The sequence below is a fragment of the Miniopterus schreibersii genome, assembly GCF_964146895.1.
Source record: "Miniopterus schreibersii genome assembly, chromosome: 1".
Classification (NCBI taxonomy): domain Eukaryota; kingdom Metazoa; phylum Chordata; class Mammalia; order Chiroptera; family Miniopteridae; genus Miniopterus; species Miniopterus schreibersii.
In genome coordinates, this window is record NC_138101.1 from 50,433,698 (window position 1) to 50,451,720 (window position 18,023).

The 18,023-nt window shown below is 41.9% G+C and overlaps 1 protein-coding gene across 5 annotated transcripts in view; it reads left to right on the forward strand.

Annotated features, from left to right (window-relative positions):
- The window catches only part of ARHGAP24 (Rho GTPase activating protein 24), a 625,501-nt gene that overhangs the window by 566,650 nt on the left and 40,828 nt on the right, over positions 1-18,023 (forward strand). For 4 of the 5 annotated variants that reach the window (XM_081130578.1, XM_081130577.1, XM_081130581.1 and 1 more), the window contains one exon: positions 2,161-2,283. In XM_081130578.1, the coding sequence (XP_080986704.1) occupies positions 2,161-2,283 (123 nt within the window). Of the gene's footprint in view, positions 1-2,160; positions 2,284-8,668; positions 9,650-18,023 lie in introns of those variants that run through there. The other variant, XM_081130579.1, reaches the window with a different exon arrangement.

An 18,023-nucleotide genomic window follows, 5' to 3' on the forward strand; every position in this document is an offset into this window, starting at 1 on the left:
CGCGCAAATGCATCCGTGTGTGTGTGTGTGTGTGTGTGTGTGTGTACAGTACACAATTTTATGTGTGTTGATATGTATCAAAGAGAGGTAGCCTTTTGCAAAATCCCTGATTATATGTCCTATTGACAGATTGTTCCCATGGACTTAATAGACATAATATCTCTCAGGTCAAATTAAATGTAATATGTCCTTTTAGCATTTTTAGGGGTGAGAGGCAGTTAAATGAGACTCAATTAATATTTACAGATTATCTCTTTTAGCTTAACACAGTCCTAGTATTTTTACTTACTTTATTGCATTTAATTCTCATGAAAGTTTATTATATAGTGCTTATTTTTTCTAGACCACGATTAAAGTCAGTTTTCAGAAGTTATATAATTTCCCAGAAGGCAAACAGCTAACATAAAATTGCAATTTCAGCAAGGTTTTCTTTTTTAAATTTTATTATTTATTGATTTAAGAGAGAGAGAAAGGTAAAGAGAAACATCGATTTGTTGTTCCACTTATTTATGCTTTCATTGGTTGATTCTTGTATGAACCTGAAACCTTGGCATATGAGGATGATGCTCTAACCAACTGAGCTACCTGGGCAGGGCTCAACAGGGTTTTCTTTCATTCCTGAACCTATGCCTTTTCAGATACAAGTTGCTTGACGTGATGATTGACCTAGCATAGACCTAGAGGTGTAAGAGCATCAATGTTTCCCTAATAGTGGGGTGTTCTTTAAAATATGAGATGACTAGCCTTGTTTATTCCAGAGATTTGCAGACATTAGGAAGCCTATTTGATATGGTCCCCTGTGCCCTCCACCATTCCCATCCACTGGTATTAAAATGTAAAATACCAATCTAGTTGTTTCTCTGGTTGGCTTAAGGTTATTTCACTTCTTTGACCTTCACTTGTTGAATAAATTTACATCAGTGGTAGAATAGTTGTCTTTCTCAACCCAGGGCATTTGTATAGAATTCAGAGGTCGCAAACACAACAGCAGTCTTAACAAAACAAAGCACTAGGATATGAATTAATTCAACCCAAGGCTGCACATTTTGCAGCACTTAGTGAAAATTAAATGTTGATGGATACCTTGAGCTCCTTAGGAATACGTATAACACTAAAATATCATCAGAATTCAGTTAAATACTTAATGTTCCCGTTGTCTAATTATTCCCCCTGAGAACAGCACTAATCATTTTCAAAGACAGTGGAGCAATGCAGTCACTCATACTAGTCTTCAGACATACCCCTTTAAACATAAAGGAAGAGGTAAGGGAAACTATGCTTCCAGATCTCTTTCAAGGTCATGGATGGTTATTCTTGTTTTGTAAATGAGAAAATTTTGTCACCAGGTAAACTTAATGTGCTAGTAAAGATTTCAAATAAACTCAATCACATACCTCAAAAGTCTAGCACTTCAAAACTAATACCAGAGATTATCAGGGTTTTTTGTTGGGGGGTGGAAAATGAGAGAAACCATCAACCTTTTGCATGGAAGCCCCACTGGGGTTTCCCAAAGCCCACTCCTCAGTGGGAGGCCCGTGGAGAGTGGGCGGCGCCGATTTGGCCTTGTGACTGGCCCACCAGGCTTGTGTCTTCTCTCCTCTTTGTTTGCCCTCCTGAAGGCGTGATCTGGGCGGGGAGAGGCTTCCCTTCCAGGACCAAGGGATAGAGGAGGGCCTCTGCGCCAAAAGTTTTTCATGTGGCTCTTCCCTTTCCTAGAACTCCCCAACTCACCCATGATGTCCTGGTGGCCTCCCTGTGCATGTGCTAAGCAGCATTTGCTTCAGACAAAAACCCAGCCTCTGTGGTCCACTCTTCCATCTTTCCATTGCTTTGGCTGTTTCTCCCTCTTCAGCAGTGCAGTGTGAATAGACTGGATTAGGAGTTAACGCCGGTCTGTGTGTTGCTAGGACAAAAAGGCAGGCTTTGTTTGGGGAATGCCATTTGTTTTTCAGCTTTCTCCTGGAAACGTAAGAGTCTTTCCTTTTTAAGCAGATCCCCCCCCCCCCCCATCCTGAAACCTTGGTAAATATTTCCATTTCATTGGGTAGAACCTAGTGCTGGCTGCATTAGACACAGTCTGTATTTCAGGAGCTCCCTAGGAGGCAGCTGATGGGGAATCTTCAGGTAAGCACACATTCATGTGTCGCCATCTTCTTACAGGAGGCGACAGAGATCGGATGACAGCAAATCATGAGAGCTACCTCCTCATGGCGAGCACCCAGAATGATATGGAAGACTGGGTGAAGTCCATCCGCCGAGTCATATGGGGACCTTTTGGAGGAGGTGAGTATATTTTTAAATCATGGGAAACAGAAAGGTAGACCAAACCTGTTCATCCTTCTCCCAGCTAATGTTATTATGAGCTCATTTTCAAATGGATGAATATTAAAATAAGTAGTAAACTATTTCATATTATGGTTCGATACATATCTAAGCCATGGCTGGAAGTTTAATTGAGATGAAATATCATTAATAACCAACCTTCCATGAATATCTTGAATTATAAAAACAGATTATATTTTTCTTTTATTTTGGATAGTTTTCATTTCACTAACAATAAATGTTATGAGACTGATACCATCAATGTAGATTAGTTAAGAACATGTAGCTATGAGGAAAAAAAAATGGACTAGCAGTTTTGGAAGAGATCCCAGCCTGCCAGATGCTCAGTGATATAAAAAAGGAGTGGCAAAGCTTTGAATGAAAACCGGATGATTACTGGAATAAAAAAAGTACTTTGTGATCAGGGAAGTGTTTGTGGATTTGATAACAAGTTTGTCAAAAATCTTAGTTAATACCATGCCGAGAATTCACCACTTGAAGAATGAACTAAGTGGTGCTATGAACAGAGCTAAAAGGAGGAAGGAAGAGTAACAGATGTGACTGTTGTCTATTAAGGAATATAAAACAGAGCAACATAGACAGAAAAATTATTCAAAGTAAACATTCAGGAAATGGAACCAATAAAACAAGAACCCCCAAAATATCCACCTATAATCAACATCTCTTTCCAAGAACGTACAGGCTAATTATTTCCTTCTGATGTAGTTTAAATAAGTTGTATTAAATCCAATTCATATTTAGTAAAACAATGACAATTTCCATATTTGTTTTATAGTCTTTTATGTATTGTCAGAACCCTGAATTCAAAAGTGAATTTTCCCCCCCTTTAACATATCGGAGGCTTCTTAGGCGGACTAATCACGTTCCAGTTTAGAAGAGCTAGAAAAGCTTCGTTTAAAAATTGAAAAGTTAGGCTCAGGTTAAAACAGTAAAGATTCACGAAGACATATTGATATTTTACCAGGGTAAGAATACATATCTGCAAATTGTTTGTTTTTTCTCACTATCTTCTGTTGAGGGGGAGAGTTGGTTCCAAACCAGGGTGACCCTTCACCCCAGTTTGCCTGGTAACAGTCTGGTTTACAACTGCTGTTCCAAGCTAATGATTGACAGTGCTGCCTCTCACTCTAGCAGTGTTTTAGTTTGGGTGACAACTTACACGTTACCCTATTCATAAACTAAAGTGGCTGGTAAGTGACTACAGAAAGCATCCAAAAAGGCCCATGAGGATGAGGCCCCCACCCCAGGGCCTCACGTGACTCTCCATGGGAGATCCATACTTCGTTGCTAGAGGCTTGCTGTTACCTCCAGGGCCATGGATTTGTAGGGAGCCTGAGGACGTGTCTTTTCAAAGCTCCCGTTGTTTCTAAAACATTCGAAAAACAGAGGAGACCCTCTGTTACGAGATTTCTGTGGCTCCTTGATTCAGAAGAATCCTTAATATCTGCTGAATATTTTTGTTGAGGGATTATTTCCATCTAGTCTGCTATTTTCTCCCTTCCCTCCTCTTCTGTCTGTCCTTTCCTCCAGAAAAATGAATGAGATTCGGTAAGCTTCACAAAATCAGCAACCATAAGAGGTCCCATCAGCCCAGGAGTATCATAAATGATTCCAGTGGTACTGGGCAGAGGCTATCAATGAATCTTCAAATTTATGAACCTGGGGGGTATACTCTAGTAGATGATAGGTTTATGTACTTTATCCTACAGACTGTGCTTTAGGGATTTTGCAAATGCTTGATTCAAATTTACTTTTAAAGGGAGATCTTTTGGCACAGAGCACTTATAATAGAAACAATGCTCCAAAGAATAAATCTTCCGCCCTCTTTGTTTAAGTGAAGAGTATTATGGCAAAGCAAGCTTTTAAATTGCTCATTCAATTTGCAAGAAATCCTTTGTGATTTATCTAACCATCAGAATTTTCTAAAATTAATACAAAATATAGAACTGAACTAAATCTTGACATTGACAGGAGATTCCAACTGCCACCCATATTCGTGGGTCTCAAATGTTTGCATTAATATCATTCCCCTGTGCTTGCTGACTGAAGTTTAAAGAAATATTATAAATTTGAGTTTCAAATAATAAATTTATATGACTCAAAACCCTTTTATTTATCTCACATATTAAGATTTTACTTAACATTTCATTTTATTTTATTTTAAATATATCTTTATTGATTTCAGAGAAGGGAAGGCAGAGTGAGAGAGAGATAGAAACATCAATGATGAGAGTCATTGATTGGCTGCCTCCTGCACACCCCCTGCTCAGGATCAAGCCCGCAACCCAGGCATGTGCCCCAACCAGGAATCAAACCCTGATCACCTGGATCCTAGGTCGACGCTCAACCGCTGAGCCACGCCCGGCCGGGCAGCCCCACATTTTATGACTTAATGGTTTAGGTCATTAAGACCCAGGGCGGAGGATTCATTTGACAAGTGTGACACTGGGAATAACAGGACTACGAAGAAAGCCCAGGTCTTCTAACCTGTGAGCTTCCTCCTGCCTTTTTAGCACAATAACGTGATGTCTTACTTCTACTGTAGGAGTAAAAACAAACAAGCAAGCAAACAAAAAGCCACAATTAGAAGTCCATGCCTCATTGATAGTATATTCTTCATTATATGAAAAACAAAAGATTTTTCTAAAGTGTGATGATTAGAATGAATAGAGTTTTTCAGTTCCTTTAAAAATACCTGAATTGACATCATCAAGAAAGTGAAAAAACAACCCAGAGAATGGGAGGAAGCATTTGCAAATCATATATTGTGTCCAAAATATATACTGAACACTTGCAATTCAATAAGAAAGACAAATCAAAATTTTTATCCAGTTTGACTCAATTAAAAATGGGCAAAGAATCTAAATAAACATTCCTCCAAGGAAAATACACAAATGACCAATAATCACCTGAAAAGGTTCTTAATCCAAAAGCGGTATACAGTTATTCATCATTAGGGGTCTGCAAATCAAAAACACAGTGAGATACCACTTTGCACCCACTAGGATTGCTAGAATCAAAAAGTCCGATAGTAACAAGTGTTGGCAAGGATGTGTAGAAAGCAAAACCCTCCCACATTGGACATGTAAAATTGTGCAGCTGCTTTGAAAAGCAGTCTGTCAATTTCTAAAATAATTAAACATAGTTACAACAGGACCCAGTGTTTGCACTCCTAGGTATGTACTGAGGAGAAAAGAAAACATATCCATACAGAAACTAGTACATGAATATTTATAGCGGCATTATTCCTAATAGCCAAAAAGTGAAAACACTGAAATTTTCATCAGTGGACAGTGGATAATCAAACTGTAGTACTGTCCATGGAATGGATTATTAGTCAGCCCGACCCAGGAATGAGGTCCTGACACATGCTATACCATAAATGAACCTTGAAAGCATTATGATGCTAAGTGAAAGAAGCCAGTCACAAAAGACCACATATCGTATGATCTCTTTCATATTAAATATAGCACTGGGAAACCTATAGAGACAGAGAGTAGATTAGTGGGTGCTTAGGGCTGGGATGGGAGGATAACAGGGGGTGGGAGGGGCGGAAATAGCCCAAGATATGGGATCTTTTTTTGAGGTGATGATATTTTCTAAAATTAACTGTGATGATGGTTTCACGTATCTGTGAGGGTATACTAAAAACCATCTCATTGTAAACTTTAAATGGGGAAATCTATATCTCAATGAAGCGCTTTTAAAGAGTTCCTGAAGTGGCATAAGTACCTTACATAAGAGACCACATTACCCCCATCTTTGTATGGAACCTATGACCCTGTTAATTCCAAATAAAGACCTCTTGGCTTCCAACCTCCTTCCTTCCACCAAAAGATTGTTGTCATTATTGATTAAATGGCATCTGTAAGACATATCTCCCTGATTTATTGATTTCTGTATGCCATCTGTTGCATACATTTTAAATGTGTCTATTACAGAGAGCGCATTTCATTGTCTGTATGGCAATTTCACAACCTGTGGGGTTTTTTCTTTGTTTTTTATTTTTTGTTTTGTTTTTTAAAAATATCTTTATTGATTTCAGAGAGAGGAAGGGAGAGGGAGAGAGAGGGATAGAAACATCAATGATGAGAGTCATTGATCGGCTGCCTCCTGCACGCCCCCGACTAGGGATCCAGCCTGCAACCCAGGCATGTGCCCTGACTGGGAATCGAACCTCGATCTCCTGGATCCTAGGTCGATGCTCAACTGCTGAGCCACGCCCAGTCGGGCACAACCTGTGTTTTTTAAAAGTTAAAGTTTTTCATGAGGCACCTAAGCTTAGCTTTGTTCAATTTGTACATACATGTAAAATATTCCCTCCTTACCATTCCAATAATAGACACTTGATTAAAATAGAGGGGAAACCTGAGGAGCTTACCTAGCTTTACAATCTCTAGAAATTAAAAACTGTTAAGTGAAAAAAAAAAAATAGAGCTTTTCTTTTTATTAAATAAGGAAAACTTAGACAACAACTAATCAGATGGAGAAAGAGAATCAATGGAATGGTGAAGTAGCCCTCCTCTCTTAACAGCCTAGCCTGATAACAAAGTTTGGTATTGAATGTAGATACCTCAACTTTGTGTGATCTGCTTTAAACCACCCATAAACTGTGGATCCCTATTAACAATGCTGACTGACAGTCACATCATTTCTGCCTGACAGTCAAACCTAAAAGTTGGGATGTCAAAATATTTATTTAGCTTTGGAAAAGTTTAGGAGTTTTGTTTCTGTTTTGTTTATTTTTGGTTTTTGTTTTACACTGGGTTTCTTTTCCATTGTTTTTGAAGCAGTGCATATAGAAGTGCCTCGCCCAGGTTCTGGGGAGAGGGAGAAGCCATTAATTGTTTATGAGACCTGAGTGGTTAGCCTAACTAATCTACGAATAAAATCAGGTTCTCCCTGGCCAGTGTGGCTCGGTTGGTTGGGCACCGATCTATGCACCAAGAGGTCACCGGTTCAACTCCCTGTTAGGGCACATGCCCAGGTTGCATCTCAGTCCCCAGAAGGAGGTGAGCAGGAGGCAGCCGATCGATGTTTCTCTGTCTCTCCCTCTCCCTTCCTGTCTCTCTAAAATCAATAGAAACATATTAAAAAATCGGATTCTTTCTATATATTTCTTTCTCCTTATGAAAAGAGCTGAGTCAGTAACCCATCAAGGCAGTAAATGTGCTGAATGTGAATAATCCTCATAATGAATAATTGGCTCGTGGGCAAGCAGGGGTTAATTAAGAGGCACTGTGGTCTTGCCTCTGACACAGACCTGCTATGCGATCTTGGGTAAGCGATCCCTCACCTTTAGCTTCCTCAGCTGTGAACTAAGAAAATTGGACAAAACTGTTTTTACTAAGATTCATGCAGCTCTAGTCCTGTGATTCCCTGTGCTCTCTCCTGCCAGTGCTGAGGTCAGCGAAGTGTTCTGTTGGCCAAGTGCCTCCTAACCCAGCCCTGCCACTGTCTTGGAAGTACTGAATTTTACTGTGTGACTTCCTATTTTCCTAGCCGCATGCTGTGACACAGAGCTAAGAACAGTGTTTGAACCATGGCGCGTGCATAAGAAGGCATGATCCCTTCGGTGACAACATATTCCTATCTGGGCATGCTAATCAGGGTACTGATGTTTCTAAAGGGAGTGTTTTGGGGTACTCCTCACAATTTTGGAAAGCTCCTGATGGCAGGAAGGAGCGCAGAGGCCTTGGGGTGGGCTGGGGTTAAAGCACTGGCATTCCAGGTCTGCTCAGGGAGCAGCCGGGTGGGTGAATGATTAACCCGGGGAGTCAATTGCTCAGTGACTGGGACCGAGGGGGTTGCTAGACATGGGAGTGGGGTGCAGAGGGTGCCCACAAGAGCAGGGGAGGAAGCTGAAAACAGGAGTGGTTTTGAAACCATAACCAGAGAAATATATATACGTATAAATGTGCATGCATATGAGTTGATTTGACTTGCTTTGCAGTTATACCTGCAGGTTCCTTGTTACCACATTTAAAGTATTTTCTTTTTCACAGACAAACATACAAACACACACGCATAGCACGTTTTAATGATACGAGCATTTAAATCAGCTCTCACAAGCAGGTTCAATGCAAAGTGTGCTTTACAAAATCTGGTCTGAGAAGAGAAAGGCAGGCAGGAGGGGCGAACATGTGGCCCCTCGGGGGTGGTTTGGTGCTGTCAGATTTCTGGGGGGCCCGTGCAGCCGGGGTACAGGTGCTGCACAGACGAGCCTGGAAGTCAGCTCAAAGTCAAACGCAGGGAAAGGGGTTCCCCCGCCGCGTCGCCCCCGCCCTCCTCCCCGCACGCTGCTGTGACTGCACCTGCTGCATGTGACCGGCGGCGGGGAAGGCAGCGGTGGCCACAGCAGCAGGGACGAGGCAGCCCAGCCCCGCCAGCGCCGCCGCTCTCATTGAGAAAAGGGAGCCGAGGGCGGAGGGGAGGGAAGCTCCCCGCAGAGCTGCCTCCTCCGGGACCCCAGGAGCCTGCGGGATGGGCACGCGGCCGCTCTGACGTGTGGCTCCCTCGGGAGCCCCGGGAGTTTGAAGACAGAAGGGAGAAGGGAGGAGAAACCTGCAGAGAGCGTCAAAGGATGAGGGGTGCTCTGAACAGAACAGGGGAGCCCTTTGGAAAGAACCTGTCATGCACTGAAGTGCTTTCTGGAGAAGGGGCCATTATTTGCCTCCCCTGTTGCTCAGATGAAAGGAGCTAGCGAGGACGGTCCTCAGGGTTCTTTTGTCATTATTGCTCTGTCCCCCTGCACATGGCTATTTGCTGACCTTTCCAGAAGACTCGCGATCCCCCCAGCTCCAGCCGAGAAGACAGTTCTTAATAAAAAAAGCAATTCCTGCTGCCTGACCGGGAGGTGCAGCCTGCTTGCTGCGGTTCTTTTTGCTGTGACATTTTGGAATGTCTGCAGAAATTTTAAAAAGGGAAAACCTTAAAAACTCTCTGGATTAGGCAAGAGAAAAGGAAGGTGTGTGTTTTTTGGGGGGGAAGTTGTTGTTTTTTGCCAAAAAGAAGTAAACGAGAGGCGGTAACTTAGCCCTGCTTGGGGACTTAGAGGACATCAACCTTGGAGTTGTAGGAATCAGCACTTCAAACCCAAGAAATAAACAGACATGAGGAGGAGTGGCCCTGGGGTACGGCGCAGAGGCCGGTCCTAAAGGAAGCTGGAACTGCTCGGAACTTTGGGCCTGTATGATGCCTGAAGACCGAAATACGGGGGGACGCCCCGCAGGTGCCTTAGCGTCAACCCCTTTCATTCCTAAAACTACATACAGAAGAATCAAACGATGCTTTAGTTTTCGGAAAGGTAGGTAGATGATATATTAATGCCTTCTTTAAAAATTTGCATGTATTCTCTGATGCTTTAAGGTCTGTTTATGCTCAATTGAAATGGGAGTTTGGAAACCAAGAGATTAGAACTGCAGCAGTGATTTGTGTGCGTCTTTGCTTGTCTAGGCTGATTTTTCAAGGCTCAAATTGATCTGTTTATGACTGTGAATAGGCTAGTAGGTGGGGCTTAAAGAATGGTGGGGCTCTAGCGGGACTGAGTGGCCGATGAAGTAAACAAGCTGGGCTCCCCATCCTGACAGGAGGGGCCGAGACTACCTTGGGCTGTTCCCAGACCCAGATCAAGCAGCCATGTCGTTACCGACTGAAATGGGTTCCTCTCAAATCCCCGTTCTGTTCTCCCATCCTATGGGTTTGGCTCTAGCTGCCTGTGTTTGCCTCACCTCCCCGGCTGAGAAAATGTTAATAATTGGGTTACTTGTAGTGACCTTTACAGGAGGCTTTCAGCCACACTCAATAGCACTGATTAGAAATAGAAGTCACCTTGACTTTCCAAATAGGTGGCATTGGGAGAGGCCAAAGCTTTGAACTCTCAGGAACAAGGGGTGGGGAAGCATAACAATTGATCAATAAAAGAAACCAAGGCATTTCTGAATTAATTGATGTAGAGAGAGTTAAAGAGGAAAGCAAAGGTAAAATGAATGTTTTTAGAAAATGATTATCAAAATATTTTAAAATTTTATTTTGCTTTAAAATGGGAATAATTAAATGGAATGATTATCTAAATTGGAACTAGGTAATTATAATTTTAATGTCATGTACAATGAGCTAATTTAATCAGGAGCTGATCTGACTAACATCTAAGGTCAGTTCTTTCTCCCTTTTTTATGTGATCTGCCACCTATTAACCCTCTCTATTTAGTAACTGACAACAAAAATGAGAATAAAATAAAATAAGAAAAACCACATATATAAAGAAAACTGTAGTGGAAACTTTTTAAAACTAAACCCTGTTCTTTCTGAGTCTTTCCCTTAGAGCAGCTAAGATCTGGCTAAGATCATTAGCATATACTATCAGCAAGTAATTCAGGTGTTCATTTTTATTCCTCTCTAATCCATAAAGATAATAAAATGTACATGTCTCACATTTTATAGAATTATAGAGATTTCAGAACAGGGTTATAGAGCACAGATTAGGGTTACTGTAAGATTGCATCATTGGTAAAGAAATAGACCATGATAGAAGCTGAAGACTAGAAGCTAATTGCTTACGAGGCATTCCCTTTCCTAGTAACCCCACGCCTCAGCAACTAAATCGGCCTTATCCAAACACTAGAGACAATCTACCTGTCCCGGTTATTGCTCTTCATCTGTACATGAGATGCTCTGGGGACAATTAATGTATCTTTGAAGCCCAGAGCAAGGCCTTTATTATCTTTTCCACCTTTTCTCCGGTAATAGTGGAGTCGGGCAGACCCTCAAGCATCCTGGCCAACACCCCTGTTCCCTCGCCTTCTTCCCTTTCTGCTCAAATACCAGCAAGGCCTCGGAGGCCCTGCCTGCACAGAGAGTTCCCCTGGGCTGGCAAATGGCAATAACAGGAGTGGGGACAGCTTCTATCTATCATCTCCTGTGGGCTGTTTTTAAAATATTGTCCTTTCCTCCACAAAGTCGAAGTAATCTGAGGAATGTTCAGCATTTGAGTCAAGGATGAACAGATTTTTGATTTACAAAGCTGCATTCTGGTTTCTGTGTCGGAGCCACGAAGGAGAGGAGGTGCCGGAAGCATTCAGCTGTTGGAAGTTTTCTTTCTCTTTCCCTAGAGCCAGCCAGTGCCCACCGCTCCCTCTGCTCACTGGCTGCAGGAGTTAAGTGACCCGGTGGCGCCCTGGGAGGGAAGGGGCTCTGGCTGCTGCACTGCTGTTGCCTGCTGCCCTCGTCGCTCAGGTCAGCAGCGGCGAGAAGCACGGGGGGTTACGGCTTTATTTAAGGTCTGGTACTGAAAAGGATGAACTTTTCTTTCCATCCTGGATTCCCAAACCATGCCATCTTAAGAAGACAGGTTCTTTTGTGCTTTGTTTAATCTCCTGGGTGCTCAAGCAGCTGGAGAAGTGGACCTGGTTTCTGAGCTCCTCTCCCCAGCCTGTGGGAGACATCAGCTTCAGTCATTTCAGTGAAAGCAAAGGGAGGGACAGGCACCGTGGAAGGGTGCCAGAAGTAAGAACGGCGACGTGTCTGCTTTTCCTGGTCCACGTTTAGAGCATATTTTTCACTGTTGTCAAGGGTAGGCAGCCGGAAGGAGACTCGCCGCTTTAGAAATGCACCCGGAATGAAGCGTGGCGTTGAGTTCAGGTTTCCAGAGCCCTGGTGGTATTGCAGCTTGCGTGCTGTGAAAGCCACGCTAACTTCTCAGGCTTCCCTTCTCTCAGACCTCTTCTGCCCTTTCCTGCCCTTTTCATCTCTTTCTTTACTTAGGTACTAATAAAGGTCCCTGAAAATGTTTTACCAGTGGTTTTAAAAATCTAGAAAAAAAGAAACACGGATTAGGCAGGAAGCTGGGGATGGTGGTACTCTGAATTTATGTTCTGGTGAGATAAAGATTACAATGTGTTTTACTCTATTGATTTTGAAACTACAATTTTTTTTTATTTTTTTTTACCTCTTTAAGACTGGTATCTAATATGCGAAGCCCAACCAATCTTTTGATTAGATTACCTGGGGGCGTGTAACACTTGGGGTCCTGAATGTTAGTGTTAATTTCTACTTGTAATAGGCTAGTTGGTTTAAGGTTTTTGTCATCATGGGACAGACTGAAGTAAAATTTTAAACCCTAACTTTAGCTTGTTGTTTGTTTGTTTGTTTGTTTGCCCTGAGTTGCTCTGTTCTTAAAGACATGTCATCATTCATTTTCTGGTGCTCCTCCCTTCCCCCCTTGTATATAACCACTTAGCTTCTTCCTCCTTTATACACTCTCAGCTCCATTTCTGTTCCCATCGCCTTAGTCCTCTGTGTCTTTAGGGCTTCATGCGCACAACTTACTTTTACCTAAAAAGTTGCTCTTCAAGACAGCATCCATCCTCACCTCTCCATCGCCAGCGTTGTTCACAGACTCCTAGGACACGCTGTCCATTTGTGAAGCCTTGCCCGGCAGGTGCCCCTGAGCAGTGCTGTCCGACAGGGTTCCTCAGCCCACAGCTGAACATTGTCTCGAGTCCCTGCTGCTCCCAAAGGAAGTCCTGACTGTTTCATATAATTATCAAGACCTTCTCGCAGTTCCAACCACTCCTTAAAAAATAAACTCCAGCTGCCCAGACTGCCCCACCCTTTCTCCCTAAACACGTCTCCTGCCCCACCCACCTCTTTGCTTTCGGTTACTGTGCCCTCCCTGCTGTGGTGCTCTCTCTGCTCTGTTGTCGTCCAAACTTTACTTTTCTTCAAGACATTGCTGGCTGTCATTTCTTCATAACACTCTTTTTGGGGGCATTATATTACGATAAATATTTTTTGTTTATTGTTGACACTTTTACAGATGTCCCCCATTTTACCCCCATTTTCGCACCTGCAGCTAGCCCCCGCCCCCACCCTCTGGCCCTCACCACACAGTTGTCCATGTCCATGGGCTCTGCATATATGTTCTTTGGCTAATCTCTCCACCTTCTTTCACCTTCTGGTTCCCCCATCCCCCTCTCTTCTGAGCTCTGTCAGTCTCTTCCCTGTATCCATGCCTCTGGCTCTATTTTGGAATCTAATGAGCATGAATTAAACTCTTTACGCTTTACCTTATATTTTGTATATGTTGCCACTGCCATCTTATCTTCATAGCCATCTTAAAATGCTATATGTACCTTTGTAGTAGAAAAGATAAGTATTTATTTCTTCCCAAAGTGAAGAATAGCAATAGGTCTGTTCAATTAAGGATCCAAGATTTAAGGTAAACTAGTGAATTATAGTAGTATTCTTATCTATCTTTTCCTGCTAGTCTATAAGCAATAAGAATGACTATAAAATGTCTTTATAATGTTGGTGGATAAAACCAACATGTTCTTTAAAAATTATTGTATGTTGTGCATATTGTAATCACATATATGGAAATTGATTTGTTCAACTGAATGCTACTATCCAAATCCATATAATTTTATATGGTGCTATAAATGAGGAGCTCATTAATTCATATATCTAAGTTTTATGGAGCATCTACCAAGTGATGCTGGGGATGAGTTCACAGACTCCTTGGGGATAGAGAAACATAAATAAGTAATTACTCTGTGATAAGCACTACACCAAATTATGGGCAACATCTAATGAGCCCATGAAGAAAGGACTGAATATAGGCTCATTTGCAAAGGCACTGAACTACATGAAATCAGATTTAATCTTTGGAAGTTACAAAAAGACACTGTCTCCTATATGATCATAAGAAAGTGGTCTGAAAAATATGTCTGAATTGAATTAACATAACATAGTGGGAAGAGGAAGACTTTAAGAATTATATGGACCTGTATTTGTACCCCCAATCTGCCACTTGCCAAATGTGTGACCTTAAGTCACCTAGCATCTCTGAATCTATGTGTAGAAGAGAAACCTTGCAGAATATCTGTGAGTGTCAAATAAAAAAATGCATGTAAATTGCATGGCTTGTACCCAGATGTAAATGGTGTTTGTAATTACTCTGCTGGTCTAAGACCTAGGCCACTGGGTCACTGTGTTTACATTATTACAATAATTTTTCCAGGCCTTTATTTTTCTCCTTCCTTCCCCATTCTGACTACAAAAAGTCAAACTTCTGTCAAATGTTTACTGGTTATTACAGATTCTGGGTTCCTTGGGTTAAGTTTTCTATCATATAAGATTTGTTGGCTACTTAGAAAGTGCTAATGACAGTCTGAAGTAAACTTTGGCTGTTTTTGTTTCGATGTTAAATTGGATGTCTTTTATTTTGATTTGTCCATTTACCATGGGAAAATATTCATTTTTAATTGAAAATTATTACAGTCTTGCTGCCACCAAGTCTTATTTTGTTACCAGGGTTCCAGTAAGCAGAGGGATAAATAAAAGCAAATTTTCTCTGTGGTCTATAGGAAGGGAGGGGTAGGGGACTCTGAAAAATAAGTGATAGCAAAATATTGGAGCAATAACCAAGAAGTTTTTAAGCTTCTGGCTTTTCATCAGCAAATCAAGGATTTTTAATTTTATTTTCAAGTTTTTATAGATATCAGTGCCACAACCTGAGAACTATTAATGAGTTCCATTTTACTTTGAAGTTATTCACATATTTCCTATAATTAAGGAGGTGAAATACTTTACTTTAATGAACTCCTTAATTCCACAAATATTTAAGGGACACTCAATCCTTACTCTCTCTAGTATTAAGTCCCAGGAATAGAAGCAAGAAAGTTTGCCTATGTGTCTTCGTCAGTTCAGGTTGCTATAACAAAATGCCGGAGACTGGGTAGCTTGTAAAGCACAGAAATTTCTGCCTCACAGTTCTGGCAGCTAGAACTCTGACACCAGGCCAGCATGGCTGCATTGTGGTGACAGCCCTCTTCCAGGGTGCAGACTGTCAAATTCTTGTTGTATTCTCACATGACAGAAAGGGAAGGAATGAGAGAGCTCTCTGGGGCCCCTTTTATAAAGGCAGTAATCCCATTCACCAGGGCTCTGCCCTCATGATCTAATCACTCCCCAAAGGCCCCACCTCCTAATACCATCATCTCAGGCCTTAGGTTTTCAACATAGGAATTTTAGACAGACAGAAACGTTCAGATCAGAGCAGCAGGGCAGAATGTAATGTGAATCTTGGGCATCCTTGAGATCTGATGCCATCCCGGTTTATTTCTTGTGTCTTTGGCATCTTAGAGAATTACCTAAGCCTCTTTGAAGTTCATAAGAGAGATATAGTATACAGCTATTTTTCAATGTTATTTATAATAATAAAAAATGTAAAATAATTATTTTAATATAATAATTGTGAAAGCGCATTGCTCTTTTGACTAGTGGGGGACTAGTTCAGTATAGGTAGTCATCTAAGTAAATACTTACACAGCAATGTGTTAAGAAATCAAAGAAGAGTCCTGGCTGGGTGGCCCAGTGATTAGCGTTTTGGCCCATGCCACGAACGAAGGCTGCAGGTTTAACTCCACGTCAAGGGCATTGTAATTGTGCTGCAGGTTTGGTCCCCAGCCCCAGTCAGGGCATATACAGGAGGCAGTGTCTCTCTCACATCGATGTTTTTCTCTCTCTTTCCTTCTCTTCTCTTCCCTCCCTCCCTTCCACTGTCTCTAAAAACAATCAATGGAAAAAAATATCTTCAGATTAACAAACAAACAAAAAAGAAAGAAATCAAAGAAGAAACATATCAAGCTTTGCATCTGGGGTGGGGGTGAAGGACTGTTAATAAAGACTTAGCACGGGAAATGACATGAGTTGAATCTTACAGGATAACTGTTCTAGGCTGACTCATGGTAGCAAGACCTACCTTCTAAAAGGAAACAACAAATAGTTCAGTATAATTAGAGAGCACGTTGTTTGTGAGGAAGCAGCAGGAATGAGGGCGGACATGGCACAGGGCCTGGCACGCAGTGGCTGCTACGTCAGCGTTGCTGACTGCGTGGTGGAAGACCACAGGGATCGCACTGTAGAGACTGTGTTTCATGGAAAGGAGTTTGGTTGGCCAGTGGGCACCGCTGGAAGTAATGAAGCAAAAGGGTGGATTGATCCGATTTAAATATTATGAAGATCACTATGGCAGCACTTACCTGGACTGGGGACTCTTCAAAAAGTCATTTAGGAAATATTGAGGGTCTAGCCTCTTGTAGTAGTAATGAGTTTGGAAAGGACCAACGTGTGAGTAAATGAGGGCAGGGAAGGAAGGAGGAATCTAGGTTGACTCTCAGATGGCACTGCCATGATGTGGCGGTGGATAACTGGTACTGATAACTGAAATCAGAATTATAAGAAGTAGAACAGATTCTGAACAAAAGATGAGTTACCCCGTTTTAGGAATTTTGAGCTTGAGATATCCTTGTTGAGGGTTCTAATGGGCACTTAGAAATTTAATGCTAGAGACCACAGAGTGGCCCAAATTGAAAGACAAATCTGGAAATAATTGATATGCAGTGAAATTAAGTGGAATCCAGCAAAGGAATCGTGACAAGTAAGGTGAAAACAGGGCTGAGGACATAACCAGAGAACCAGAAAACTTCCGAGAAGAGATAGCAAGTAGCATAGTCAAGGAGAGTGGGAAGAGTATTCTGGAAGGCAAGAATTGCGTGACATGTGAGAGGTGTCAGGAAGAAGAGTAAGACTGATAGTTTTAAGGGGAGTGAGGCATAAAGTATTACAAAAATAAATGTGGCCGTCAGTGATTTGGCATCTAGAAAGTTGTTGGTGACTATAGATAAAGCGCTTCCAGTGGAATGGTGGTGTCAGAGGCCAAATTGCAGTAGGTGGGCAAGAAGACAGAAAGGGACCAGCTGAGCCAGAGTTACACTTAACTGGGCTACTAGGAGCAGAGAGAAAAGTGACAGGGCACAGAGAGTCCAAGAAGGCCTGGCTTTGTATTTGTTTATTCATATTTAGCATGAATGGAGTTTGAATATATTTATCTGATCACGTCCACTAACTTCACTGGCTGCCTCTATCTATTTGGTGTATAAATCACAGTACAGGAGGAACCTCACAAACCCTGAAGGCTGCTTAGATGTCTCTCTTCTCTCCCTTCCTCCCTCACCCTGTCCCTCTCTTTCTCTCTCTCTCCACTTGAAAGAGCCTCCCACAGATACAACAGATTCGCCTGTGTGATTTGCTTTCTCAGTCCAATGAAAAGTCATGTCCTGGGTGATGCTTTATGACACCAACGTACCGTCGTCACCCAGAAATGCTGGCAGGATTTTATCAGGGAGCGTGAAACCTCACTGGGACTTTAAATGGACTTAGCTGGGACTGTTTGCAGACTCACATAACAGAGAATATTCCTGTTAATAATCTACTCACCAGTGTGTTTTTCCCCATGCTGCTAGTTGGGAGTAGCTCATAACCTTTGTTCTTTTTTGTTAATTTTAAAAATTAAAGTTTCACTGCTCTCTCAAAGAAAATCATAAATGAAACAGCTTTTAAAAAATAATTTCCCCCTCCCTGGCCGGTGTGGCTCAGTGGTTAGAGTGTCGGCCTGTGCACCAAAGGGTCATGGGTTCGATTCCAGCCAAGGGCACATACCTGGGCTGCAAGTTCAATTCCCAGCCGAGATTGAGGCACGTGTGGGAGACAACCAATCGATGTGTCTCTCTCACATCGATGTTTTTCTCTCTTGCTCTCTCTCTCTTCCTCCCTCCCTTCTACTCTCTCAAAAAAAAAAAAAAAAAAAAAGGAAAAAAATATCCTCGGGTAAGGATTAA